This window comes from Carcharhinus amblyrhynchos, chromosome 31 (genome assembly GCF_965287045.1).
Source record: "Carcharhinus amblyrhynchos chromosome 31, sCarAmb.v2.hapA, whole genome shotgun sequence".
Classification (NCBI taxonomy): Eukaryota; Metazoa; Chordata; class Chondrichthyes; order Carcharhiniformes; family Carcharhinidae; genus Carcharhinus; species Carcharhinus amblyrhynchos.
In genome coordinates this window covers 23494389-23521878 of record NC_137354.1, presented here as the reverse complement: position 1 = coordinate 23521878, position 27490 = coordinate 23494389, and the positions used below count along the sequence as shown (strand labels likewise).

The following is a 27490-nucleotide window of genomic DNA, read 5'->3' as shown; positions in this document are numbered from 1 at the left end:
GAGTAGAACATAGGAAAAACTACAGCACAAACAGGCCCTTCAGCCCACAAGTTGCGCCGATCATATCCCTACCTACTAGGCTTAACCCTCAATCCTATTAAATCCCATGTACTCAACCAGAAGTCTCTTAAAAGACCCTATCGAATTTGCCTCTACCACCACCGACGGCAGCCGATTCCATTCACTCACCACCCTCTGAGTGGAAAAACTTACCCCTGACGTCTCCTACTCCCCAGCACCTTAAACCTGTGTCCTCTCGTAGCCACCATTTCAGCCCTGGGAAATAGCCTCCGAGAATCCACCCTATCTATTCCTCTCAACATCTTATAAACCTCTATCAGGTCGCCTCTCATCCTTCGTCTCTCCAGGGAGAAGAGACCGAGCTCCCTCAACCTATCCTCATAAGGCATGCCTCCCAATCCAGGCGACATCCTTGTAAATCTCCTCTGCACCCTCTCAATAGCTTCCACATCCTCCTTGTATTGAGGTGACCAGAACTGAGCACAAGTGGGGTCTGACAAGGGTCCTATAAAGTTGCAGCATTATCTCCCGACTCCTAAACTCAGTCCCTCGATTGATGAAGGCTCGTACACCGTACGCCTTCTTAACCACATCCTCCGCCTGCGAGGCCGATTTAAGAGTCCATCTGTAGCTCTTACCCCTGCTGCTTGCAAGGCGTACAACTAAATAGCTTAATCCAGAGAGAAAACAGAGCTGAGAATTCTGACCATCATTAGTACAGACACTTACAGAAGCAACCCCCCCACACACGCCAATAAACATGTGCACATAAATCCATGTGCCCAGAGTCATGCATATGTCATAGTTGACTCTAAATCAGCCATAACAGGGTGTCTTCTTTGAACCATCTGTTCGTGTTGAGCTGTGCTGGACACATTCAGCCACACATTCCCTCTCAACAGACAACACAGATATATACACAAGGACACACACACACACTGGGAGCCGCACACTCGCACAGAGACAAGGTTACACTCACTTTCGCTCTCCCAGACGCATGTGCGCACACTCACATGCACACTCTCATTCGCACACACGCGCTCACACAGGTGAATGCACTAGCACTCGAACACAGAGGCAAGGTTACATTCACTTTCACTCTCCCAGATGCGCGTGCGCACACACACACACACACACACACACACACAAGCACACATTAATGAACTCACACATACACATACACACACAGGCATACACCCACACAGGGACACGGACACACACACAGAGGGACCTCGATGCTTGCACACACACCGAGACATTGACAATCTCATACTTACATATGTACCTTGAAACACACGCACAGACACAGACATGCATATACACATTGACACACACATGCACTGACATTGACATGTGCGCGCACACACAGACATTGGTCGGCACGGTACCACAGTGGTTAGCATTACTGCTTCACAGCCCCAGGGACCTGGGTTCGATTCCCACTTGGGTCACTGTCTGTGTGGAATTTGCACATTCTCCTCATGTCTGCGTGGGTTTCCTCTGGGTCTCCAGCTTCCTCCCACAGCCCAAAGATGTGCGGGTTAGGTTGATTGACCGTGCTAAAAAATTGCCCCTTAGTGTCCAGGGATGTGTAGGTTAGAGGGATTAGTGGGTATAATATGTAGGGATATGGGGGTAGGGCCTGGGTGGGATTGTGTTCGGTACAGACTCGATGGGCCGAAGGGCCTCTTTCTGCACTGTAGGGTTCTATGATTAACACACGCTTACACACAGGCACATGGGGCCACATTTTCAGTCCCAGTTTGAGTAGTCAAGAGTCAGAAAATGTTCTAACTCTGCAAACCTCTCTCAAGTGTGAACTGGAGTCAGGCCTGCATGGAACAGCATGGAGGCAGGCACAGGGGCTACTGGGTGGAGTGGCCCATTTCAGTGCTATAGGACTCTGTTCCAATTAGCATCAAAATAGCCAAACAAAAAAATGGCCCTCTAGTTCATGCCCCTCAACAGCACTCACCCAACACTGCCAATGCCCCATGTGTGTTAGCACAACCCTTTGCACCCTCCAGCTCACCCCACTATCCATCCATTCCCGTGGCCCCTCATATCCTGCATGCCAACTTGGGCGACTCATGCCAGTCCTTTCCCCACACTCGCCACTCTTTACCCTTGCATCTTCCATACTTCTCCATCTGGAGGCAGCTCCTTGGTACGTTTAATTGAAGACAGTCTATCCAATCCACCCTCCTTATCAAAGAACAAAAACAGCCCAGGAAACAGGCCCTTTGGCCCAACGAGCCCGCGCCGCCATCTTAACACCACCAGGCCCCCCCTCCACCCATGACCCTTATCTAATGTTTTATGGAAATCTTCAAGTGTCTGAATCATCCCCTCTTTCACCAGGGTCTGGCTACCATCTTCTTCCTTTGCCAAGACAGTTGCCAATTATTCTGAACTTTTCTTCCTGATTCCAGGCGTAAATCCCCCTTTTAGCTCCCTACTCATAGAACCCTACAGTGCAGAAAGAGGCCCTTCGGCCCATCGAGTCTGCACCCAACACAATCCCACCCAGGCCCTACCCCCATATCCCTACATATGATACCCACTAATCCCTCTAACCTACACATCCCTGGACACTAAGGGGCAATTTCTTAGCACGGCCAATCAACCTAACCCGCACGTCTTTGGACTGTGGGAGGAAACCCACGCAGGCATGAGGAGAATGTGCAAACTCCACGCAGACAGTGACCCGAGCCGGGAATCGAACCCAGGACCCTGGAGCTCTGAGGCAGCAGTGCTAACCCACTGTGCTACCGTGCCGCCCATCAACCCTACTCCTCCTTTTTCCACCTTTTTAATATTTAAATGCCAATAGAAGACTTCGGGATCCCCCTTTATTGTTGTACCATAGACTCCCTACAATGCAGAGAGAGGCCATTCGATCCATCAAGTCCGAAATGGCATCCCGACCACACCCTTTTCCCGTAACCCCGTGCATTTAACATGACCAATCCGCCTCACCTGCACATCTTTGGACCCTACGGGGCAATTTAGCATGGTCAATCCACCTAACCTAACATCTTTGTGGAGTGTAGGAGGAAACCAACCCCCCACCCCCCTGCAGACATGGGGAGAATGTGCAGACTCCACACAGACAGTGACCCCCCCCCCCCAGGCTGGAATTGAACCCGGTTCCCTGGCGCTGTGAGGCAGCAGTGCTAAAACCAATGGACCACCACCTCTCTGTAACTTCCTGGCACATTTCTCCCTCTGCATCCACCCAACCCCCCCCACGAGTTGGTGGCCTAAGACTGAGGAACGTAACCGCAGATTAATCGTTCCTGAGCTCTTATTTACCACACTCTGTACATTCACACACATGCGCCGTAACCTAGAGTTAGACCTCACGGCATTCTCCTGCACTGATCCCATCTAACAAGTACTCAGCGCTAGCTCCCCCAGTATTAGTGAATATCTTGGCTTTTCGTTTGACGTTGGCAGTAATGGCATTTGTATAGCCGTTATACTCTGCCGCGTTGCAAAGCATTTAAAACACTTCTCGGGAGTGCCCTCAGACAGGCATGATACTGAGTCACGGAACGAGAAAGACATTTGGAGAGGAAACTCAAGGAAGGAAGTAGGTTGCTGGGAAGCTCTTAACAGAAGAGAGAGATGGAGAGCTTGAAGAAAGAAATTTCAGGGCGAAGGGTTTTGACATTGCAGCTGCCCAATGGCAGAGTGATTAAGATCCAGGAAGCTCGAGAAGGAATTGGAGGAGGGCGGAGAAGGAGATGCTGGAGGAAGTTACAGAGATAGGGGGCTGGCGGGACCAGGGAGGGGTGCTCCGGTTTCCTCCCACAGTCCATAGATGTGTGGATTAGGTCGATTGGCCATGCTAAATTGCCCCCCCGAGTGTCAGGGGGATTTGTAGGGTGAGCAAGTGGAGTTACAGGAATATGGTCTGGGTGGGATTACATAAGAACATAAGAAATAGGAGCAGGAGTCGGCCATCTAGCCCTTCGAGCCTGCCCCGCCATTCAATAAGATCATGGCTGATCTGTCGTGGCTCAGTTCCACATTCCCGCCCTCTCCCCATGACCCTTAATCCCCTCGCTTATCAAAAACCCATCAACCCGCGTCTTAAAAATATTTAGCGAGGCAGCCTCCACCACTTCAACGGGCAGAGAATTCCAGAGATTCACCACCCTTTGAGTGAAGAAATTCCTCCTCAACTCCGTTCTAAACCGCCCCCCCCCCCCCCTTATCTTGAGGCTGTGCCCCCTAGTCCTACTGTCCTTTTTGAGTGGGAAGAGTCTCTCCACCTCTATCCTATCCATCCTATTCATCATCTTATACGTCTCAATGAGATCTCCCCTCATTCTTCTAAACTCTAACGAGTACAAGCCTAGTTTATTCAGCCTCTCCTCATAGCTCAACCCCCTCAACTCCAGTATCAGCCTAGTAAGCCTCCTCTGCACTCCCTCCAAGGCCAAAATATCTTTGCGTAAGTACGGCGCCCAAAACTGCACACAGTACTCCAGCTGCGGCCTCACCAATGCCCTGTACAGCTGCAGCAAGACCTCCCTACTTTTATATTCAATCCCCCTCGCGATGAAGGCCAGCATCCCATTTGCCTTCCTGACCACCTGCTGCACCTGCAAGCTGGGTTTTTGGGACTCATGCACAAGGACCCCGAGGTCCCTCTGCACCGTCGCCTGCTGCAGTTTGTGGTTGGTGCAGACTCGATGGGCCGATGGGTCTCCTTCTGCACTGTGAGGATTCAATTGAAAAGATAGAATCCCTACAGTGCAGAAAGAGGCCATTCAGCCCATCAAATCTGCACTGACTCTTCGAAGGAACAGCATACCCAAGCCCTATCCCTGTCACCCCCACATATTTACCCCACTAACCTACACATCTTGAGGCACCAAGGGGCAATTTAGCACGGCCAATCCACCTAACCCACATGTCTTTGGAGCACCCGGAGGAAACCCATGCGGAGAGAACGTGCAAACTCCACACAAACAATCGTCTGAGCCTGGGATTGAACCCGGGTCCCCGGCACCGCGAGGCAGCAATGCTAACCACTGTGCCACCCTATAAGAGCGAGGATTTTCGAACTGAGGCGTTTCCCCTACGTTTCAATCTGTGTCCCGAGCTGAGTTTTTTTTTCAGTTTGATGCGAGCAGTGTGGACAGTCAGCAGTGGATCAAATGAGAGCTGTGTAATCCAGGATCTGACCCAGCCTGAGCCCTGTTTAGCCCTCTCTGCTACACCAGATAGGCCCTGGAGCTTTGCGGGCGAGTTAGAGTAAAGCCAGGGATCTGCGGAGAGGCGGAGGAGAGAATTTTCGTGAAGTGAGAGTCTGTAGCAGGAGGCAACTGGGGAAGGGGAGATTGAATGTGAAAGTAGCCACGGATAATTATTAAACGATTCCTGTGACATATCATAGAGAGATCAGGGCCTGACATTTTGCAGACAATAATATGCGAGGTGGAAGGGAGTGTTTGGTGGATTAATTCTTAATTCTCAAACATTTGCATGCTTGCACTAAGTTTTGCCCTCTCAGTGCTCGCGAGCTCAAACCTGCTCCTAATTTTTACTACTTAACTGGTCGACAACGACAAGCTCTTGAGGCTTTGAACAGTTTGCAAGGGGTTTAAGTTCACGAGCACGCACCTTTTGTAAAGGTTTTTCTTCTCCCCCTGTCACGTAAGCTTAAACCGACGCCTCCTACTAACGGCACGGGTGGATTAACCTTGCTCTGTGTTGTCTTCAAGTAGAGTCAGACTCCCCAAGGCTGTCCGCTCCGGTCGAGCGCATGGAGACCCCGGAGGAGATGAGCCGCCGCCGGCAAGAAGACAAGGAGGTGGGTCCCCGACCTCCGGGTCAGAGGTCAACTGAGCGTTGCCAAAAAAAAAATCCTAATTTCTTGTTGAAAAAAGTTAAATTCCTCTGAACTGGTCTTTGTGTTTGGAAAGGGCGGCGGGGGGGAGGCCTGGATGAGAAATATTGAACTGTGAGTTTGCAAACAGGGTAAGCGACCACTTTCTATTCAGCTTGGTAGCCTCTTTTATAGCAGCAGGTCGCTGATAACTGGCCCTGTGTTGTACTTGTTGCCTCAAACAGGGTTGCAACGTGCAAAGGGATGGATGGTTGGGTACATGTGATGGGACTCGCGGACGCTGAATCGCTCCCACCACAGTTGACCGTCTTGGAAATGGGAAATATTGAATAGAGTGGACACGGAGAGGATGTTTCCACTCATAGGAAAAAGAACTAGAACCAGAGGGCGCAACCTCAGGCCAAAGAGATGACCCTTTAAAACAGAGAATTCCTTCAACCAGAGAGTGGGGAATCTCTTTGCCACAGAAGGCTGTGGAGGCCAGGTCATTGAGTGTCTTTAAGATAGATAGGTTCTTGATTAATAAGGGGGTCGGGGGCAATGGGGAAAAAGGAGGGGGGAGAATGGGGATGAGAAAAATATCAGCCATCATTGAATGGCGGAGCAGGCTCGATGGGCTGAATGGTCGAATTTTGCTCCGATGTCTTATGGTCTTGAATTGAAAACGGTGCAAAAAATATTTAGCGGAACTGAGAGGTCCTAATTATAAGGGAAGGATGAATGGACTGGGCTACTCCCACTTAAAAGAGGGGTAACCGAGTAGAATTCTGTAAAGCTATTGTGAAATATTTTGGAAAAGTAGAGAATATTTCCACTTGAGGAGCAAACGATCTATAACAATATGTTACGTAATTGTGAAGAAGCTCGGAAGTAGCCCCTTTGCTCAGAGAACATGGAATTTGCAATTCAGTAAACAGTTAAGGTGAATGCTATACGGGTGGCACAGTGGTTAGCGCTGCTGCCTCACAGCCCCAGGGACCCGGGTTCGATTCCAACCTCGGGTCACTGTCTGGAGTTTGCACATTCTCCCCATATCTGCGTGGGTTTCCTCCGGGTGCTCCGGTTTCCTCCCACAGTCCAAAAGACGTGCAAGTTAGGTGATTGGCCGTGACAAATGCGCAGGAATACTAGGATAAGGTCTGGGTGAGATGGTCTATCGGAGAGTCAGTGGGCTGAATGGCCTTCTGCAATGTAGGGGTTTGCCTGGTGTTTAATATCTTCCTAAAGAATCGGCCACTGGGAGTCTCACAGTCTTGGTGACACCAAGTGAAGGAAAGTAGGTGTTTGGAAATTGCAGGAATGTTTGGGAATTGGACAGTGTAACGTCATTGTAGCAACATACTAATTGATTCACTCTGTGACAACAAGAAATCCCAGGAGGGATTATTGCGAAAATATGAAGAAAATGATGTGTCTGGGAAATGACGGAGAAATTGGGAGGGAGTCCTAATTGACATTCTATTGAATACTTGGAGCAGCGAGTAAATTAGATATTGGGATAGCGGTCGAGGTTAGTATTGAGCTGACATAACGAGGCAATCCTGCCACGTCATCAATCATTAGTGAGCACACATTTAACATAAGAACATAAGAAATAGGAGCAGGAGTCGGCCATCTAGCCCTTCGAGCCTGCCCCGCCATTCAATAAGATCATGGCTGATCTGAAGTGGATCAGTTCCACTTTCCCGCTTTCTCCCCATAACCCTTAATTCCCCTGTCTATCAGAAACCTATCTACCCGTGACTTAAATATATTCAGCGAGGTAGCCTCCACCACTTCAACGGGCAGAGAATTCCACAGATTCACCACCCTTTGAGTGAAGAAGTTCCTCCTCAACTCCGTTCTAAACTGTCCCCCCCTTATCTTGAGGTTGTGCCCTCTAGTTCTGCTGTCCTTTCTCAGCGGGAAGAATCTCTCTATCTTATCCATCCCCTTCATTATCTTATACGTCTCTATGAGATCCCCCCTCAGCCTTCTAGACTCTAACGAGTACAGACCCAGTCTATTCAATCTCTCTTCATAAGCTAACCCCCTCATCTCCGGCATCAGCCTGGTGAACCTCCTCTGCACTCCCTCCAAGGCCAAAATATCCTTGCGCAAGTGCGGCGACCAAAACTGCACACAGTACTCCAGCTGCGGCCTCACCAGTGCCCTGTACAGTTGCAGCAAGACCTCCCTGCTTTTATATTCTATCCCCCTCGCTATAAAGGCCAACATAGAATAACACTGTGTATGGTTCAATGGGATTCTGTGTGATAGTAATTGTCACCGCAGTACCCAGGATTTTGTAGCTGTTAGGAGGGATTTTAAAAGAAGGTTTGAGTGATTTCAGGGGTGTGAACGGAACATCCCCCGCCCCCCCCCCATTGGAACAGTAAAGGTTGGGAGGTGATGCAGTTTCTGTTTGGAGAATTCTAACAGGATTAGACAGTTGTGACGAGATGCTTGCCCTGGCCCTGAGCTTCAGGACCAGAGTTCCAACATTCACTTCCAGACTGACCCTGTGTGGCAACATTTTAGTGAGCGAGTGGAACAGGCACCCCAGGGGGCAAAGGGGATGCTGAGCGTGGGACTCGGGGGGGCATGTCGCTTGTATGGGATGTGATGTGTGGGACCAAGGCTCCCAAACCTCTCTGCCACCTGTGTCACCTCCAGTCTAGGTCTGTCGCAGAATCGTTGATGAAGATTGGCTGGTTTGATTAACCCGTTGTTCCGTTATCCTTGTATTGTGGGACCGTCAGGAAGGTGAGCGAGATCAGAGAATCCCCACAGTGCAACAGGAGGTCATTTGGCCTATCAAACCAGCGCTGACTCTCCGACAGAGCACCTTAAACAGGCCCCCCCACTCTAATCTCTCTAACTTGCCTAGTTTGGGGGCGCCTAGTTTGGGGGCGTTTAAGAGATCCGTGGATAGGTTTATGGACGAGAAGGGATTGGTTTAGGTTAGTGGGTCATTGTTTTGTAACTGGTCGGCGCAACATCGTGGGCCGAAGGGCCTGTTCTGCGCTGTAATGTTCTATGTTAACTTGCATATCTTTGGACACTAAGGGGCAATTTAGCATGGCCAATCCACCTAACCTGCACATCTAGGGCAGCACGGTGGTTATCACTGCTGCCTCCGGATCCGGGTTCAACTCCGGCCTCGGCTCCCTGTCTGTGTGGAGTCTGCCCGTGCCTGCATGGGTTTCCTCCGGGAGCTCCCAGTTTCCTCCCACACTCCAAAGATGTGCGGGTTAGGTGGATTGGCCGTGCTAAATTGTCAGGGAATTAGCAGGTTAAATGTGTGGGGATACGGGAATAGGGCCTGAGTGGGATTGTGGTCGGTGCAGTCCCGATGGGCTAAATGGCCTCCTTCTGCAGTGTAGGGATTCAATCTTTGGACACTCGGGTGATTTAGCATGGCCAATCCACCTAAACTACACCTCTTCGGACATTAAGGGACAGTTTAGCGTGGTCAATGCACCTAACCTGCCTGTCTGTCAGACTGTGGGGGGAAATGGGGGCACACAGAGAAAATGGGAGAACATGCAGACTCCACACAGTCAGTGACCCGAGCCGGGAATCGAACCTGGGTCCCTGACCCTGTGAGGCAGCAGCGCCAACCACTGTGCCACCCATGAAAGACGAGACGAACCTTGACCTCGCCTCACCCATGGACTGCACAATTGGTGTTTGTTTTTCCCAAACCATATTTTTGCCTTTTGCGCTGAAGTCATGAGGATGGAAGGATTGGATTAAACTGGTTGCTCTGTCCACCCAGCTCAGCGCACTGTAACTGCACGTCATTGCAGGAGTCGGCCATCTAGCCCTTTGAGCCTACCCCGCCATTCAATAAGATCATGGCTGATCTGAAGTGGATCAGTTCCACTTTCCAGCTTTCTCCCCATAACCCTTAATTCCCCTGTCTATCAGAAACCTATCTACCCGTGACTTAAATATATTTAGTGAGGCAGCCTCCACCACTTCAACGGGCAGAGAATTCCAGAGACTCACCACCCTTTGAGTGAAGAAGTTCCTCCTCAACTCTGATCTAAACTGCCCCCCCCCTTATCTTGAGGCTGTGCCCTCTAGTCCTGCTGTCCTTTCTAAGCAGGAAGAATCTCTCTACCTCTACCTTATCCATCCCCTTCATTACCTTATATGTCTCTATAAGATCCCCCCCCTCATCCTTCTGAACTCCAATGAGTACAGACCTAGTCTATTCAATCTCTCCTCATAGGCCAACCCCCTCATCTCCGGTATCAGCCTAATGAACCTCCTCTGCACTCCCTCCAAGGCCAATATATCCTTGCGCAAGTGCGGCGACCAAAACTGCACACAGTACTCCAGCTGCGGCCTCACCAGTGCCCTGTACAGTTGCAGCAAGACCTCCCTGCTTTTATATTCTATCCCCCTCGCTATAAAGGCCAACATAGAATAACACTGTGTATGGTTCAATGGGATTCTGTGTGATAGTAATTGTCACCGCAGTACCCAGGATTTTGTAGCTGTTTAGAGGGGGGATTTTAAAAGAAGGTTTGAGTGATTTCAGGGGTGTGAACAGAACATCCTCCCCCCCCCGCCCCCGGAACAGTAAAGGTCGGGAGGCGACGCAGTTTCTGTTTGGAGAATTCTAACATTCTCCCTGAGTGTTGACCTCCAAGTGTAAATGCACCAGACTGGACTATAATTGGAGGCTTCAGCAGGTGGGATGGGGGTCTCTCTCACTGCCTGTGGTTAGCGGAAGGAGCTGCAGCAAGCTCCCTGGCGCTGATGGAACCTGCCTGTGGCATAACTCCGCGCAAACCTTTGTAGTTTCAGTTTGCACCGGATTTTGTTGTGGGACGCTTTCGGTTCGATTCTCACTAAGCTGCCTCAAAGCAGAAGGAGTTAGGGGATGGTTACCAAGCTGAGGATACAAGTGGGTGAAGTAGGACTGAGCAGCCTTGGAGATCTCATTTATCAACGAGATGTTCCGTCTGACTGAAGCCAGATGAGGGATATCTGCACCGTCTCTACTTTCTGGAAAAAAAAATGTGTTTTGGCAAGAAAAATTGGCTTTTTTTTTTGTTTTGTCTCTCTCTCTTTCTCTCTCTTGAATCAGCAGAAGTTTTTATGATCCCGTTTTATGCGATTTTCTGATAGAGACTGTTAGAAGAGCAAAGACGGATTAGGCGGGAACAAGAGGAAGCTGATATTGCAGCCAGGAGGCACACTGGGATCGCTCTCACACATCACCAGTTTATCACTAATGACAGATTTGGGGACCTCCTTGACATAGACGAGGGAGCAAGGAGGAGATCTGGGTCAGAGGTCGGTTCCGCTCGCCTCAGTGCACACATTGACCCAAAGCAGTACATGCCATTTCTCTATGCGGTGCTGTTCAGTGTCCAGCTTTACGTGGGAGTCCATGCACTAACCCGGCAATAAAAGCTTCATAGCAAGCATCTCCGCATGACTTAAAACCTCTCTCAGCTCACCCTTACTGCTGCGTATTTGCATAGTGTGTGGATGCATATATGCTGTGCATGTGCATAGTGTGCATGTGCATGTATGTTGTGTGTATGTGTGCAAATGTATGCTGTGTATGTGCATAGCGTGTGTGCATGTGCATAATATGTGAGCATGTGTATGTGCACAGCGTGTGTACACGTTGGTGTGCATAGTGTGCGCATATATGCTGTGTATGTGCTCTGTGTGCGTGCACATGTATGCTGTGTATGTGCACTGTGTGTGCGTGCACATGTATGCTGTGTATGTGCACTGTGTGTGCGTGCACATGTATGCTGTGTATGTGCACTGTGTGTGCGTGCACATGTATGCTGTGTATGTGCACCGTGTGCGCGCACATGTATGCTGTGTATGTGCACTGTGTGTGCGCGCACATGTATGCTGTGTGTGTGCGCGCACATGTATGCTGTGTGTGTGCGCGCACATGTATGCTGTGTGTGTGCGCGCACATGTATGCTGTGTGTGTGCGCGCACATGTATGCTGTGTGTGTGCGCGCACATGTATGCTGTGTGTGTGCACAGTGCGTGTGCACAAATTTAAGGTGAGTGTGCGTGCGCACATGCAGTGTGGGGGGGGATGCGTGTGCAGTGTGGGGGGGATGCGTGTGCAGTGTGGGGGGGATGCGTGTGCAGTGTGGGGGGGATACGTGTGCAGTGTGGGGGGATGCGTGTGCAGTGTTGGGGGGGGATGCGTGTGCAGTGTGGGGGGGCGGTGTGCGTGCGTGCGCACGGCACCTGTGTTGCGTTGCCCAGCATTTTTCAAAGCTCCACCCCCATGTTTACCCTCTCTTTCTCGTGTTGTTGATTGGAAAGTCTGATAATTCTCTTCATGCCTCACTAACTCCATTTCTTTCTGGCATTTAGCCTTTGTGAGAGCTGGGTTTGAAGGTAACAGGTCTCACAAAGTTAGAAACTCTCTAAAAAAAAAAATATGTCTGGCAGTTTGGAAAGAATGCAACTCCCTCCAGCAAACCCACCCCGATTGGAGTCCGCTGCGTTCCTGTTCCCCACCCGAGAGTCAGCCCAAGTAGTTTAGCTTTGGCTGGCTACTGGCCTGGTAACGGCACCGTGATGTGGAGATGCCGGCGTTGGACTGGGGTAGACACAGTGAGAAGCCTCACAACACCAGGTTAAAGTCCGACAGGTTTATTTGGTAATAAACTCACAAGCTTTCAGGGTTTGCTCCTTCCTCAAGACCTGACAAAGGGGCAAGCCCCAAAAGCTTGTGGGTTTTGGACTTTAACCTGGTGTTGTGAGACTTCTCACCGTGATGGCATCACGCCCAGGTTGTGCCCTGTTACCATAGTGTCCCTGTCTGTATGGATTACCAGACAGCGATCAGGAGCGCACTGATCTCGCCTCCCTGGTACCGAGGGTAAGTGCGGTGAGCTTCCTGCCACACAGTCTGATCCCACACCGACCCGGCGACTGAACCGGAACCGTCCTGCCCCTGTGTGGGGCAGTGTAGTGCCAGGCCCAAAACACACACAGCCGTTTGCTGAGGAGACTGTGATTCTTTGTGGCGATTATTCTCAATGGAGTCTTCAGTAATCTGACTGGGGGGGGGGGGGGGCAGATCAGTTAGCTCAGGGGGCTCGTGGCCAGAGTGTGACGTGGAACGATGCCAGGAACACAGGTTCAATCCCCCGTGCCAGCTGTGCCCGTTTTTGAGGCCATCCTTTCTCTGCATTTGGGGATTGGTGCCCCCCGAGCTCTATACAACCAATCCTCTCTTCTCTCCGAGCCTCATCGCCCTCTCCCCACCCCTCTCTGTCCCCCTCTCCCCACCCCCCGTCCCCCTCCACCCCCTCTCTCTGTCCCCCTCCACCCCTCTCTCTGTCCCCCTCCCCCCCTCTCTCTGTCCCCGTCTCCCCCCCTCTCTCTGTCCCCGTCTCCCCCCCTCTCTCTGTCCCCGTCTCCCCCCCTCTCTCTGTCCCCGTCTCCCCCCCTCTCTCTGTCCCCGTCTCCCCCCCTCTCTCTGTCCCCGTCTCCCCCCCTCTCTCTGTCCCCGTCTCCCCCCTCTCTCTGTCCCCGTCTCCCCCCCCCTCTCTGTCCCCGTCTCCCCCCCTCTCTCTGTCCCCGTCTCCCCCCCCCTCTCTGTCCCCGTCTCCCCCCCCCTCTCTGTCCCCGTCTCCCCCCCCTCTCTGTCCCCGTCTCCCTCCCCCTCTCTGTCCCCGTCTCCCCCCCCCTCTCTGTCCCCGTCTCCCCCCTCTCTCTGTCCCCGTCTCCCACCCTCTCTCTGTCCCCGTCTCCCCCCCTCTCTCTGTCCCCGTCTCCCCCCCTCTCTCTGTCCCCGTCTCCCCCCCTCTCTCCGTCCCCGTCTCCCCCCCTCTCTCTGTCCCCGTCTCCCCCCCTCTCTCTGTCCCCGTCTCCCCCCCTCTCTCTGTCCCCGTCTCCCCCTCTCTCTGTCCCCCTCTCCCATTCTCTCTCCGTCCCCCTCTCCCATTCTCTCTCCGTCCCCCTCTCCCATTCTCTCTCCGTCCCCCTCTCCCATTCTCTCTCCGTCCCCCTCTCCCATTCTCTCTCCGTCCCCCTGTCCCATTCTCTCTCCGTCCCCCTGTCCCATTCTCTCTCCGTCCCCCTCTCCCATTCTCTCTCCGTCCCCCTCTCCCATTCTCTCTCCGTCCCCCTCTCCCATTCTCTCTCCGTCCCCCTCTCCCATTCTCTCTCCGTCCCCCTCTCCCATTCTCTCTCCGTCCCCCTCTCCCATTCTCTCTCCGTCCCCCTCTCCCATTCTCTCTCCGTCCCCCTGTCCCATTCTCTCTCCGTCCCCCTGTCCCATTCTCTCTCCGTCCCCCTCTCCCATTCTCTCTCCGTCCGCCTCTCCCATTCTCTCTCCGTCCCCCTCTCCCATTCTCTCTCCGTCGCCCTCTCCCATTCTCTCTCCGTCCCCCTCTCCCATTCTCTCTCCGTCCCCCTCTCCCATTCTCTCTCCGTCCCCCTCTCCCATTCTCTCTCCGTCCCCCTCTCCCATTCTCTCTCCGTCCCCCTCTCCCATTCTCTCTCCGTCCCCCTCTCCCATTCTCTCTCCGTCCCCCTCTCCCATTCTCTCTCCGTCCCCCTCTCCCATTCTCTCTCCGTCCCCCTCTCCCATTCTCTCTCCGTCCCCCTCTCCCATTCTCTCTCCGTCCCCCTCTCCCATTCTCTCTCCGTCCCCCTCTCCCATTCTCTCTCCGTCCCCCTCTCCCATTCTCTCTCCGTTCCCCCTCTCCCATTCTCTCTCCGTCCCCCTCTCCCATTCTCTCTCCGTCCCCCTCTCCCATTCTCTCTCCGTCCCCCTCTCCCATTCTCTCTCCGTCCCCCTCTCCCATTCTCTCTCCGTCCCCCTCTCCCATTCTCTCTCCGTCCCCCTCTCATGAACCTGTGCTTAGTGGCTGCGCTCAGTCTAGAAGCTTTAGGGCAATCCAGAAGTACATCAAAGTTAAATAAAGACCCAAACAGCCTGTTTTGGTGCTGTAGATAAAGGCAAAATATTGCGGACGCTGGAATCCGAAACAGAAACACAAAATGCTGGAAAATCTCAGCAGGTCTGACAGATCCTCGCCTCCACAGAGCTGCTGAGATTTTCCAGCACTTTTTGTTTTGGATTCCAGCATCCGTCAGTTCTGGCGAAGGGTCGCCCAGGCTCGATACGCTGGCTCTTGTTCCCTCCCCAGGGACGCTGTCAGAACCGCTGAGATTTTCCAGCATTTTCCTTGCGGAAGCTCATTTGTTTCCCCTGCTGCGTAAGGCTGATTGCTGGAAGGGTATCCCAGTCCCTGGCGGGCTTGTCCGCCATCGGGTTAAAGGCATCAAAGCTGGCCTGCCCGGGCCTGTAGTTAGGCCCTGGATTCCACCCCCAGACAGGAGGGGATTCGCTCAGCTCCTGTAGATGGCCAAAATCCGGCTGTTTGTGCCAATAAAACCCTGCCCAGCTAATTGGCAACAGAGTGCTGTGCAGATACATGGATTTGGGTCGGTGTCTGCGGGAATTTGCACATTCTCCCCGTGCTTGCGTGGGTTTTTCTCCGGGTGCTCTGGTTTCCTCCCACACCCCAAAAACGTGCCCTTAGGCCGATTGGTGTGACAAATTATCCCTAAATTAGTCTTCACTCAATCTTCCCCAACCGGCGTAGACAAGGTAGAGGAGGGCACTCACAATGTTAAAATGGTGTTTCCCGGGCTGTGTTGTTCTTTGAAAGGGGAAATAGGTTCAAAGACGGGTTGGAGTTGATGCTCCTCGATCGGTGACGCTGGTCCTCGCTCTCGATGGACGGGTTACCCTCACGTTCACCACCCCCCCCCACTTTGCTTGCACCCCTCGGACGACAGAGCTCGCGCTGCTGAGCACAGGGTTGGCCATCGCCACCGCGACACTGGTTCTGCCGAGATGCATTCTTTGCTGGAACAATTAATTCTTCTCCAATCTTGAAAGATCCAGCGCTCACGCCATTCATTTTGAGACGTGTATTAACCATGACATTTGGCTCTTGCTTTTGAAAGCTACTGCTTTGTCTCAATTTGCATTGTCCCGATGATTTTCGGTTGATGTGTGTTGAATTCTACTCTCTTGAGACGCGAATGGTCTATAAAACGGCGGCAGTAGCAGCAATGTGTTGACGGGATAATGACACAGCGGCGATGATACTTAAGGTTCTTGCTGGATTTGCACGACTTCCAAAAAACCTCTCCGTTTTAATGCAGCCTTTATTCTGTGTGTTTCGATCTGGATTGGAGGAAGCAGACAAGATATTTTGGAGTGTTTTTAATCCTATTACCCCCTCCCCTCCATCCTGCCTCCCTTCCTTGAAACTATCAAATCTTATTTTTAAGAAAAGGATGCTTAGCTGCTATCAGTCATGATCTCATTGAATGGCGGGGTGGGCTAGATGGTCTACTCCTGCTCCTATTTCTTATGCCTCACAGTGCCAGGGATACGCAGGGGTTCGACTCCAGCCTCGGTACACCGTCTGCTTGGAGTCTGCACCTTCTCCCTCGTGGATTTCCTCCGGTTTCCTCCCACGGTTAGTTGTCTTGGCCGCGCTGAATTGCCCTTTAGCATCAGGGGGATTAACATAGTCCAGAGACTATGGGGCCTTCTGCCCCATGCTTCTAGTAAATAGTGGGGGTTACAAGGATGGGGACCTGGGTGGGATTGTTATTGGTGCAGGCTCGATGGGCCAAATGGCCTCCTTCCGCATGGTTTGGGGTTCTGTTTTATGAGTGTGCCAGTTCGTCACCTTTGATCGGTCCACCTCTCTGATTGTGGTACTGGGCAGAAAGCTCCTTGCTTCTGGTTCCCCGGGCTAGGCTGAGTTACCCGATCATAGTCGATACAACATCGAACTCTGACAGTGCAGAAGGAGGCTATTCAGCCCGTTGAGTCTGCACCAACTCTCTGAAAGAGCATCTTACCGCTCTGCCCTATCCTGTACGTTTACCATGACTAATCCACCTAACCTGCACATCTTTGGACACTAAGGGGCAATTTAGCATGGCCAATCCACCTAACCTACACATCTTTGGACACGAAGGGGCAATTTAGCATGGCCAATCCACCGAACCTACACATCTCTGGACACGAAGGGGCAATTTAGCATGGCCAATCCACCTAACCTGCACATCTTTGGACACGAAGGGGCAATTTAGCATGGCCAATCCACCTAACCTGCACATCTTTGGACACGAAGGGGCAATTTAGCATGGCCAATCCACCTAACCTACACATCTTTGGACACGAAGGGGCAATTTAGCATGGCCAATCCACCTAACCTGTACATCTTTGGACACGAAGGGGCAATTTAGCATGGCCAATCCACCTAACCTACACATCTTTGGACACTAAGGAGTAATTTAGCATGGCCAATCCACCTAACCTGCACATCTTTGGACACGAAGGGGCAATTTAGCATGGCCAATCCACCTAACCTGCACATCTTTGGACACGAAGGGGCAATTTAGCATGGCCAATCCACCTAACCTGTACATCTTTGGACATGAAGGGGCAATTTAGCATGGCCAATCCACCTAACCTACACATCTTTGGACACTAAGAGACAATTTAGCATGGCCAATCCACCTAACCTGCACATCTTTGGACATTAAGGAGCAATTTAGCATGGCCAATCCACCTAATCTGTGACCCTAACGTAGGATCATGCAAACTTCACAGAGACAGTCACCCCAAGGCCGAAATCGATCACGGGTCCCTGGCGCTGTGAGGCAGCAGTGCGAACCCACTGTGCCGCCTTGAACTGAGTGGCTTGCTGGGCCATTTCCGAGGGCGGTTTAAAAATCAGTCACGTTGCTGTGGCCCTGGAGTCACGTGTCGACCAGGCCAGGTAAAGACGGTAGATTTCCTTCGCTAAAGGGATGTTACTGAAACTAGCTGGGTTTTTATGAGAATCGATGATAAATTTGGTGGTCCCCATTACCGAGGCCAGCTTCATATTCCAGATTGGTTGGTTGTGGGATTTGAACCCATGTCCCTCAGAGCATTAGCTGGGCCTCTGGATTACTATTCCAGTGACAATGTCACTCTCCCTGGAGAGCTGGGAATCCTTAATCATTGAGTATATTCAAGGTTAGTGAATACTAAAGGAATCAAGGAGTGCGCAGGATGGCGTAGGTTTGCTGAACTCTTATTAAATGATGGAACAGGGCTAAAAAAACAAGATTGGCCTAGTGTTTCATGTTGTTAGTGTGTGCTTAAACTGGACCAGATACTGGGCAAGACGACAGCTCAGTGACTATCACTGTTTGCTGTGCAGACACATGGATTTGGGCCGGTGTCTGTGGGAGTTTGCGCATTCTCCCCGTGCTTGCGTGGGTTTTCTCCGGGTGCTCCGGTTTCCTCCCACACCCCAAAGATGTGCTCTTAGGCTGATCGGGGGTAATAAATTGTCCCTAAATTAGTTTCCCTCAATGTGGGATTGCCATAAAACAATAGATAAGGGTCATGGGTGGAGGGAGGGGGAGCGGGGACTGGTGGTGTTAAAATGGCGGCGCGGGCTCGTTGGGCCAAAGGGCCTGTTTCCCGCCGCTGTTTTTGTTCTTTGTTCACTTTGTGCCTCAAATAAATGTTGCTAAATCCACTCTTAATCTGTGATCAAATAGAAACACTTGACCAAAGGCCCAACGTTTGAATGGTCTAGTTGGACCAATGAGCGGTGCAGGCTTTGAGGGCCGAATGGCCTGTTTCCTCTGTGCTGTATTGTTCTTTGTTCTTGTAACGCAATTCCTCACACCCAAAGGAACAAGGCAACTTTAAGTTTTGTGTAAAATGCTCCGCTAGAACCTTAAGTACCTCGTGCTTGTGGAAGTCACTAGGTGCCTGATCAACAACTCATCGTGGTTTTGCCCTCGATGCCCTCATGAGCGTGTGGCTTGAACTCTGTGCTGTGATACAAGCTTTGCCATTTTTTTTTCCCAGTGGGTTTAAAATCCGGTTTCAGCCGCTGTGTTGCGACTGTGGATGGATGAGGTTTTTTTAACAACTGTTCCCAGGGTGATGGTTGCCTCATTAACCTGTGCCACGTGTCTCCTTTTACAGATGTTGCCAGCCAGGGCAAAGTTCGACTTTAAGGCGCAGTCTCTGAAGTGAGTTCAAAAGAAGTACAATCCGTTTGACCTCTGAATACAGGGCGAAAGTGCAGGCGCTAGACGAATGCAGCACTCAACACTCATCAAGTACTCGCACACCACCTTGTGTCGGGTGCAACATGCACAATTAGGTTCTCTCTACTTAGTCCCAGAAATGTACCACCTAATCTGCACATCCCTGGACACTAAGGGGCAATTTAGCATGGCCAATCCACCTAACCTGTATATCTTTGGAACTAAGGGGCAATTTAGCATGGCCAATCCACCTAATCTGCACATCTTTGGAACTAAGGGGCAATTTAGCATGGCCAATCCACCTAACCTGCACATCTTTGGACATTGAGGGGTAATTTAGCATGGCCAATCCACCTAACCTGCACATCTTTGGACATTAAGGGGCAATTTAGCATGGCCAATCCACCTAACCTGCACATCTTTGGACACTAAGGGACAATTTAGCATGGCCAATCCACCTAACCTGCACATCTTTGGACACTAAGGGACAATTTAGCATGGCCAATCCACCTAACCTGCACATCTTTGGACACTAAGGGACAATTTAGCATGGCCAATCCACCTAACCTGCACATCTTTGGACATTAAGGGGCAATTTAGCATGGCCAATCCACCTAACCTGCACATCTTTGGACATTAAGGGGCAATTTAGCATGGCCAATCCACCTAACCTGCGCATCTCTGAACACTAAGGGGCAATTTAGCATGGCCAATCCACCGAACCTGCACATCTTTGGACACTAAGGGGCAATTTAGCATGGCCAATCCACCTAATCTACACATCTTTGAAGTGTGGGAGGAATCCGGAGCACCCGGAGGAAACCCACACAGATATGGGGAGAACGTGCAAACTCCACACAGACAGTGACCCGAGGCCGGAATCGAACCCAGGTCCCTGGTGTTGTGAGGCAGCAGAGCCACTGTACCACTGTGTCACGGAGGATCCCAGACTCGCCCCAGTTATACCCAGTCGGAACCTCGTCCCAGCCTGAATAATTCAGTTTGTTGATGTCCTTTTGTTCACTGTTTATATTAGTCAGGCTGAATTGAATTCAGACCAAAGGCTTTGTGAAGCCCATGTGTGGAACAGCTGGGATTTCCCCCTCACTGTGGGATTGAGCTTGTCTGTATTGCGTTGCTCCCACCACGGGGATGGGTTCACTGGAAACACATGGGAATGTCAGAAGAAGGGTTTTTCCCTGTTTTCAGCACAGACCAAAGATTCATTCCGGATCTGTGCACCGGACCACAGTTGACCTTTTCAGGTTTTGTTATCTTTATTCTTCCACGGGATATTGGCCCATTTATTACCCATCTCAAACCGAGCGGCAGTTTCAGAGTCAACTACGTCGCCGAGGGTCTGGGGTCACACGTAGGCCGGACCGTGTCACCAGATTCCCTTCTCTAAAGGGCATTAGTGACCCAAGATGTTTTTTACAAGAATTATTAAATCATTAGGCTTTTAATTCCAGACAGAATCATAGAATCCCTACAGAGCAGAAGGCCATTCAGCCCATTGAGTCTGCACTGAGCAAAATCCCACCCAGGTCCTATCCCTATAACTGCACATAATTAATTCGCTAATCTCCTGACACTAGGGTCAATGTAGCACGGCCGATCGACCTAACATCTTTGGACTGTGGGAGGAAACCAGGGCACCTGGAGGAAACCCACGCAGACACGAGGAGAATGTGCAAACTCCGCACAGACAGCCCACCATCTGCCATGGTGGGATTTAAACCCGTGTCCCCAGAGTGTAAGGCATGGTGGCATAATGGTTAGCATTGCTGCCACTGTGTTAGAGACCCAGGCTCAATTCCAAACTTGGGAGACTGTGCAGAATCTGTACATTCTCCCCATGTCTGCATGGGTTTTATCCAGATGCTCTGGTTTCCTCCCACAGTCCAAAGATGTGCTGGTTAGGTGGATTGGCCATGCTAAATTGTCCCTTAGTGTCCAAAGATGTGTTGGTTAGGGGGATTGGCCATGCTAAATTGCCCCTTAGTGTCCAAAGATGTGCAGGTTAGGTGGATTGGCCATGCTAAATTGCCTCTTAGTATCCAAAGATGTGCTGGCTAGGATGATTATAGTGGGGTATATACACGGGATTACAGGGATAGAGCTTGGGTATGATGCCCTGTTTGAGTGTCAGTGCAGACTCAGTGGACCAAGTCGCCTCTTTCTGCACTGTAGGGATTTACCTTGGGTCCCTGGATTCCTAGTCCAATGACAATACCACCACACCACCTTCATCATGGTAAGAACTCTCTGCTTCCAAGTGCTGGCTCTCGGTACCTCTGCGAATGGCCCTGGAGGCACTAACTAGAGTGTTGTTGGTCTTAGGGAGCTGCCGTTCCAGAAGGGCGACATTGTCTACATATACAGACAGATCGATCAGAACTGGTACGAAGGAGAGCATCATGGGCGAGTTGGCATCTTTCCCAGATCGTACATCGAGGTAACCCTAAGCTCTGAGGTGTGACTGAGTGCACGTTAGCGTCCTTCGCGGCCAATGTTGACCTCTGACTTCCTGATTACAGCTTCTCCCGCCAACGGAACGGGCCCAACCCAAAAAGGCGCCACCCTTGCAGGTGCTGGAATACGGCGAGGCCATATCTCGCTTCAACTTCAATGGCGACACCCACGTGGAAATGTCTTTCAGGAAGGTAGGAAACTCTCTGGGTTCTTTTTTTTTCAGGATTGTTAAGGTTGATCAGCTGTTCAGAGTGCGAGGGATGTCGGAGTTGGAGGATAAAGCATATTCCATTCTGGGAGCCCTACTGAGGCCTCAAGTCTGGCAAACCAAAACTCCATCTCCACTTCCCAGCAACTCTCCCAACCCCGGAGGAACAGCCAATAAGGGTGTCAGTGTGATGTAATTCCATTTCTCCTCCTGAGACAGCAGAGGAAGATGACTACCCTGTGCTAAGTGAAGATTAATTTAGTGCCTTTAAGAACATAAGAAGTAGGAGCAGGAGTAGGCCATCTAGCCCTTCGAGCCTGCCCCGCCATTCAATAAGATCATGGCTGATCTGAAGTGGATCAGTTCCACTTTCCCGCTCTCTACCCATAACCCTTAATTCCCCTGTCTATCAGAAACCTATCTACCCGTGACTTAAATATATTCAGCGAGGTAGCCTCCACCACTTCAACGGGCAGAGAATTCTAGAGATTCACCACCCTTTGAGTGAAGAAGTTCCTCCTCAACTCCGATCTAAACTGCCCCCCCCCCCTTATCTTGAGGCTGTGCCCTCTAGTCCTGCTGTCCTTTCTAAGCGGGAAGAATCTCTCTACCTCTACCCTATCCATCCCCTTCATTATCTTATACATCTCTATAAGATCCCCCCTCATCCTTCTAAACTCCAACAAGTACAGACCCAGTCTATTCAGTCTCTCCTCATAGTCCATCCCTCTCATCTCTGGTATCAGCCTAGTGAACCTCCTCTGCACTCCCTCCAAGGCCAATATATCCTTCCGCAAGTGCAGTGATATTTTGGCCGCTTGAAGTTTCCTCCTCTTCGTTCTTGAGGCCTGGGCTCTGTGCCAAGACTGGCGTTTATTTCCCATCTCCAACTGACCTTGGTGGTGAACCTCCTCTTTGAACCGTAGCAGCCCGTGTGGCGAAGGTGCATGCGCGATGCCGTTGGGTAGAGTGCCACGATGATAGTGAATATGGTTGTGATGTAAAGGGTAGCACAGTGGTTAGCACTGCTGCCTCACAGCTCCAGGGACCTGGGTTCGATTCCCAGCTCGGGTCACTGTCTTGTGTGGAGTTTGCACATTCTCCCCGTGTCTGCGTGGGTTTCCTCCGGGTGCTCCGGTTTTCTCCCACAGTCCAAAGATGAGCAGGTTAGGTGGATTGGCCATGCTAAATTGCTCCTTAGTTTCCAAAGATGCGTAGGTTAAGTGCATTAGCCATGCTAAATGCCTAGGGTTACAGGCAGAGTGTGGGCCCGAGTGCCTCTTTCGGAGAGTCAGTACAGACTTGATGGGCTGAATGGCCACTTCCTGCACTGTAGGGATTCTACGATTGGTTCTGTGGCCAACCACTGCCCATTCTTAAAATTAAAATTGGCCCTTAGTTGTCAGTCTAACTCGCTTGGTTATGGGATGGCTGGAGGCTAGAAATGCTTGAACGAGGGAAGGAGTTTGGGTTGGAGGTGCAGAATGCTATGGCTCCTTTATCCTTCTCCTGACCCTCTCTGGGAGGGATTGAGTTTGGATGCTTGCCTGGAATGGGAAGTATTTCATATCCCCAGAGCAACATGAAAAACTCACTGCTGGTTTTGGAAGATTAGGTTCGATTTATTTTAGGCCTGTGACAATTTGAGGCAGTTAGCGAGGAATCTTCTTGCTGCAGTCAGGGAACTCTGTACCACAGGGAGTTGAAGGAATTTGAAGGCAAAAAAAGATCAACAAAGGATTCCAACGATTTGATAATAGGGTGTTTACTCATTCCTGGGACATGGACGTCACTGGCTGGGCCAGAGTTTATGGCCCATCCCTTAGTTGCCCGTGGTCAGTTGAGCATCAACCACATTGCTGTGGCTCTGGAGTCACATGTAGGCCAGACCAGGTAAGGTTGGCAGATTCCCTTCCCTAAAGTGACCCAGATTGGGTTTTCCCAATTGGGCCATCAGTAGATTCTTAATTCCAGATATTTTTTGTTGAATTCAAATTCCACCGCCTGCCGTGGCGGGATTCGAACCCGGGGTCCCCAGAACGTGAGCTGAGTTTCTGGATTGTTGGCCTAGCGATGATACCACAAGGCCTTGCCCTGTGACGAAGCTGATGTGTTAACTCCAGCCTGTGCTGTGGATTCCCGGTGATAACTCACACGTTCCTCTGTCTCCGCAGGGCGAGAGGATCACGCTCGTACGGAGAGTGGACGAAAACTGGTACGAAGGCAAAATCTCGGGCACGAGCCGCCAGGGCATCTTCCCCGTCACGTACGTGGACGTGATTAAAAGACCCCGAGTGAAGAATGCGGTCGACTACCCCGATCCCCCGAGCTCTTACTCTTCAAACCGCAGCTCAACAAGCTCTCCTCAGGTAGTCTTCCTCTCCCTAACCAAAGCTTTGGGCACCACCTACTGCCAGATGTGCTGTATTACACCCAGGCCTCCAGGCCTGGCCTCCCTCAACATCATCATCAACCCACATCATCCCTCAACAATAGTCATGATGTGGAGATGCCGGCGTTGGACTGGGGTAAACACAGTAAGAAGTCTGACAACACCAGGTTTCAGTCCAACCGATTTATTTGATAGTAAACTCACAAGCTTTCGGGTTAGCCCCTTCATCAGGTGAATGGAGAGTTCTGGCCTCAGACAGAGCATATAAAGCACAGACAGTTTAGAGATTACTGATCAGAATGCGAATCCTTACACCTAACCTGCTGTTCAAGTCCTAAAGTGGCCGACAATGTGAGTGGAAGGAGCACTGATCGCAGGTTAAAGAGATGTGTATTGTCTCCAGACAGTACAGTAAGTGAGGTTTTGCAAACCCAGGCAAGTCATGGGGGTTACAGATAGTGCGACATGAACCCAAGATCCCTGTTGAGACCGTCTTCATTCTCCAAGGCGGCCTTCACGACAGCGCAGAGTCGCTGAGCAGAGACTGATAGCCAAGTTCCGCACACATGAGGACGGTCTCAACCGGGATCTTGGGTTCATGTCGCACTATCTGTAACCCCCGTGACTTGCCTGGGTTTGCAAAACCTCACTCACTGTACTGCCTGGAGACAATACACATCTCTTTAACCTGTGATCAGTGCTCCTTCCACACACACATTGTCAGCCACTTTAGGACTTGAACAGCAGGTTAGGTGTAAAGATTTGCATTCTAATCAGTAATCTGGAAACTGTCTGTGCTGTATATGCTCTGACTGAGGCCAGAACTCTCCATTCACCTGACGAAGGGGCTAACCCGAAAGCTTGTGAGTTTACTATCAAATAAATTGGTTGGACTTAAACCTGGTGTTGCCAGACTTCTTACTGTGTTTACCCCAGTCCAACGCCGGCATCTCCACATCATCTCCCTCAACAACACAGTAAGAAGCCTGGCGACACCAGATTTAAGTCCAACCAGTTTATTTGATAGTAAACCCACAAGCTTTCGGGGTTTGTCCTTTTTTTGTTTGAAGGGCAAACCCCGAAAGCTTGTGAGTTTACCATCAAATAAATCGGTTGGACTTAAACCTGGTGTTGCCAGACTTTTTACTGTGTTTACCCCAGTCCAACGCCGGCATCTCCACATCATGACTCTCTCAACGACACCACCCCTTCATTTGATTTGGTTTGTTATTGTCACATGCAGTGAAATGTATTGTTCCTTGCGCGCTATATAGACAAAGCATACCGTTCATAGAGAAGGAAAGAAGAGAGTGCGGAACGTAGTGTTATAGCTGGGGTGTAGAGAAGGATCAACTTAATGCGAGGTAGGTCCATTCGAAAGTCTAACGGCAGCAGGGAAGAAGTGTTGGTTACCTGAAAGGAATGACCTCTTTACAGAGAGCCCTCTGATCTCCCCTCGCCTTGTATTTTTGACCCCACGCCACCATCCCTTTTTTGCGGGAGCGGGGATTTCTATTTAATTCAGACCCCTTGACATCGAGAGCCAGAATGTTCTGACGGTGCTGTGCTTGGATTAATGAATGTAAGTTGGGGTATCACTGTCTTGATGGGGGGAGCAGTGGGTTGGATTGGATTTAACCCCCTGCCATGCTGGAACGCGGCTCCCGAGCTTTGAATAGTCCTCCTTGTATCCTGTAAGACGGAGCATCGATATTGTGGGGGGGGAGGTTAACGGATTTGACGTGCCCTCACTGGCTCTGATGTCCCTGGACGCGGAACGTTACTCGGGATTCGGACTGCTGACTAGGGTTTCCCTGCGGAATGGTGTATGTGGTGGGAAGTCTCACAATACCAGGTTAAAACCCAACAGGTTTATTTGGCAGTAAACGCCACTAGCTTTCAGAGCGCTGCTTCTTCGTCGGGTGAGTGGGAGTTCTGGGCATATAAAGACACAAATTTACAGAACAATGATTGGAATGCGAGTCTTTACGGCTAATCACGTCTTAAAGGTACAGACAATGTGAGTGAAAAGAGAGTTAAGCGCAGGTTAAGGAGATGTGTATTGCCTCCAGGCGGGGCAGTTAGTGCGATTTTGCAAGTCCATGCCAAAGATGTGCAGATTAGGCAGATTGGCCATGTTAAATTGCCCCTTAGTGTCCAAAGATGTGTTATTGACCATGCTAAATTGCCCCTTAGTATCCAAAGATGTGCAGGTTAGGGGGATTGGCCATGCTAAATTGCCCCTTAGTGTCCAACGATGTGCAGGTTAGGGGGATTGGCCATGCTAAATTGCCCCTTAGTGTCCAACGATGTGCAGGTTAGGTGGATTGGCCATGCTAAATTGCCCCTTAGTGTCCAATGATGTGCAGGTTAGGGGGATTGGCCATGCTAAATTGCCCCTTAATGCCCAAAGATGTGCAGGTTAGGTGGATTGGCCGTGCTAAATTGCCCCTAGTGTCCAAAGATGTGCAGGTTAGGTGGATTGGCCATGCTAAATTGCCCCTTAGTATCCAAAGATGTGCAGGTTAGGTGGATTGGCCATGTTAAATTGCCCCTTAGTATCCAAAGATGTGCAGGTTAGGTGGATTGGCCATGTTAAATTGCCCCTTAGTATCCAAAGATGTGCAGGTTAGGTGGATTGGCCATGTTAAATTGCCCCTAGTGTCCAAAGATGTGCAGGTTAGGTGGATTGGCCATGTTAAATTGCCCCTAGTGTCCAAAGATGTGCAGGTTAGGTGGATTGGCCATGTTAAATTGCCCCTAGTGTCCAAAGATGTGCAGGTTAGATGGATTGGCATGTCCAGGCAAAATACCAGACTAAAGTCCAGCAGGTTTATTTGGTAGCACAAACCACTAGCTTTCGGAGCGCTGCTCCTTCATCAGGTGAGTGGGATTTCTGTTCACAAACAGGGTATATAAAGACACAAACTCAGTTTACATCTCCACTCACGTGGTGGGACACAGCTTGTGATGCCCTTAATAGTCGAGCAGCTGATGGCTGTCTCGAGGCTGACACACACAGAATGACTAGGCAAGGTATTGGAGAACTATTGGCCTCTGCAGTGGCTTTCAGGACAGGAGGGAGTAAAGTTTCTGTGTATGATCCATGAGTTCAAAACTGCGCCAGGTAGTCAGGCACCTGATGACAGGTGAGCAGAGACATTTTCACATCAGTGTTAAAAATCTTTTATATAACAGTTGGCACAGTGGTTAGCACTGCTGCCTCAGAGCGTCAGGAACCCGGGTTTGATCCTGGCCTTGGGTGACTATGTGGAGTTTGCATGTTCTCCCCATGCCTGCATGGGTTTCCTCTGGGTGCCCCAGATTCCTCCCACAGTCCAAAGATGTGCAGGTTAGGTGGATTGGCCATGCTAAATTGCCCCTTAGTGTCCAAAGATGTGCAGTTTGGTGGATTGGCCATGCTAAATTGCCCCTTAGTGTTCAA

At 50.8% G+C, this 27490-nt stretch overlaps 1 protein-coding gene across 1 annotated transcript in view; it reads left to right on the top strand.

The window, feature by feature from the left end:
• LOC145360407 (sorbin and SH3 domain-containing protein 1-like) overlaps positions 1-27490 on the top strand; it is a 114368-nt gene that overhangs the window by 72063 nt on the left and 14815 nt on the right. The window contains exons 14-20 of the mRNA XM_080215606.1: positions 5155-5279; positions 5763-5848; positions 11009-11176; positions 18906-18952; positions 21314-21428; positions 21511-21636; positions 23828-24022. Coding sequence (XP_080071732.1) covers positions 5155-5279; positions 5763-5848; positions 11009-11176; positions 18906-18952; positions 21314-21428; positions 21511-21636; positions 23828-24022 — 862 coding nt within the window. The remainder of the gene's footprint in view (positions 1-5154; positions 5280-5762; positions 5849-11008; positions 11177-18905; positions 18953-21313; positions 21429-21510; positions 21637-23827; positions 24023-27490) is intronic.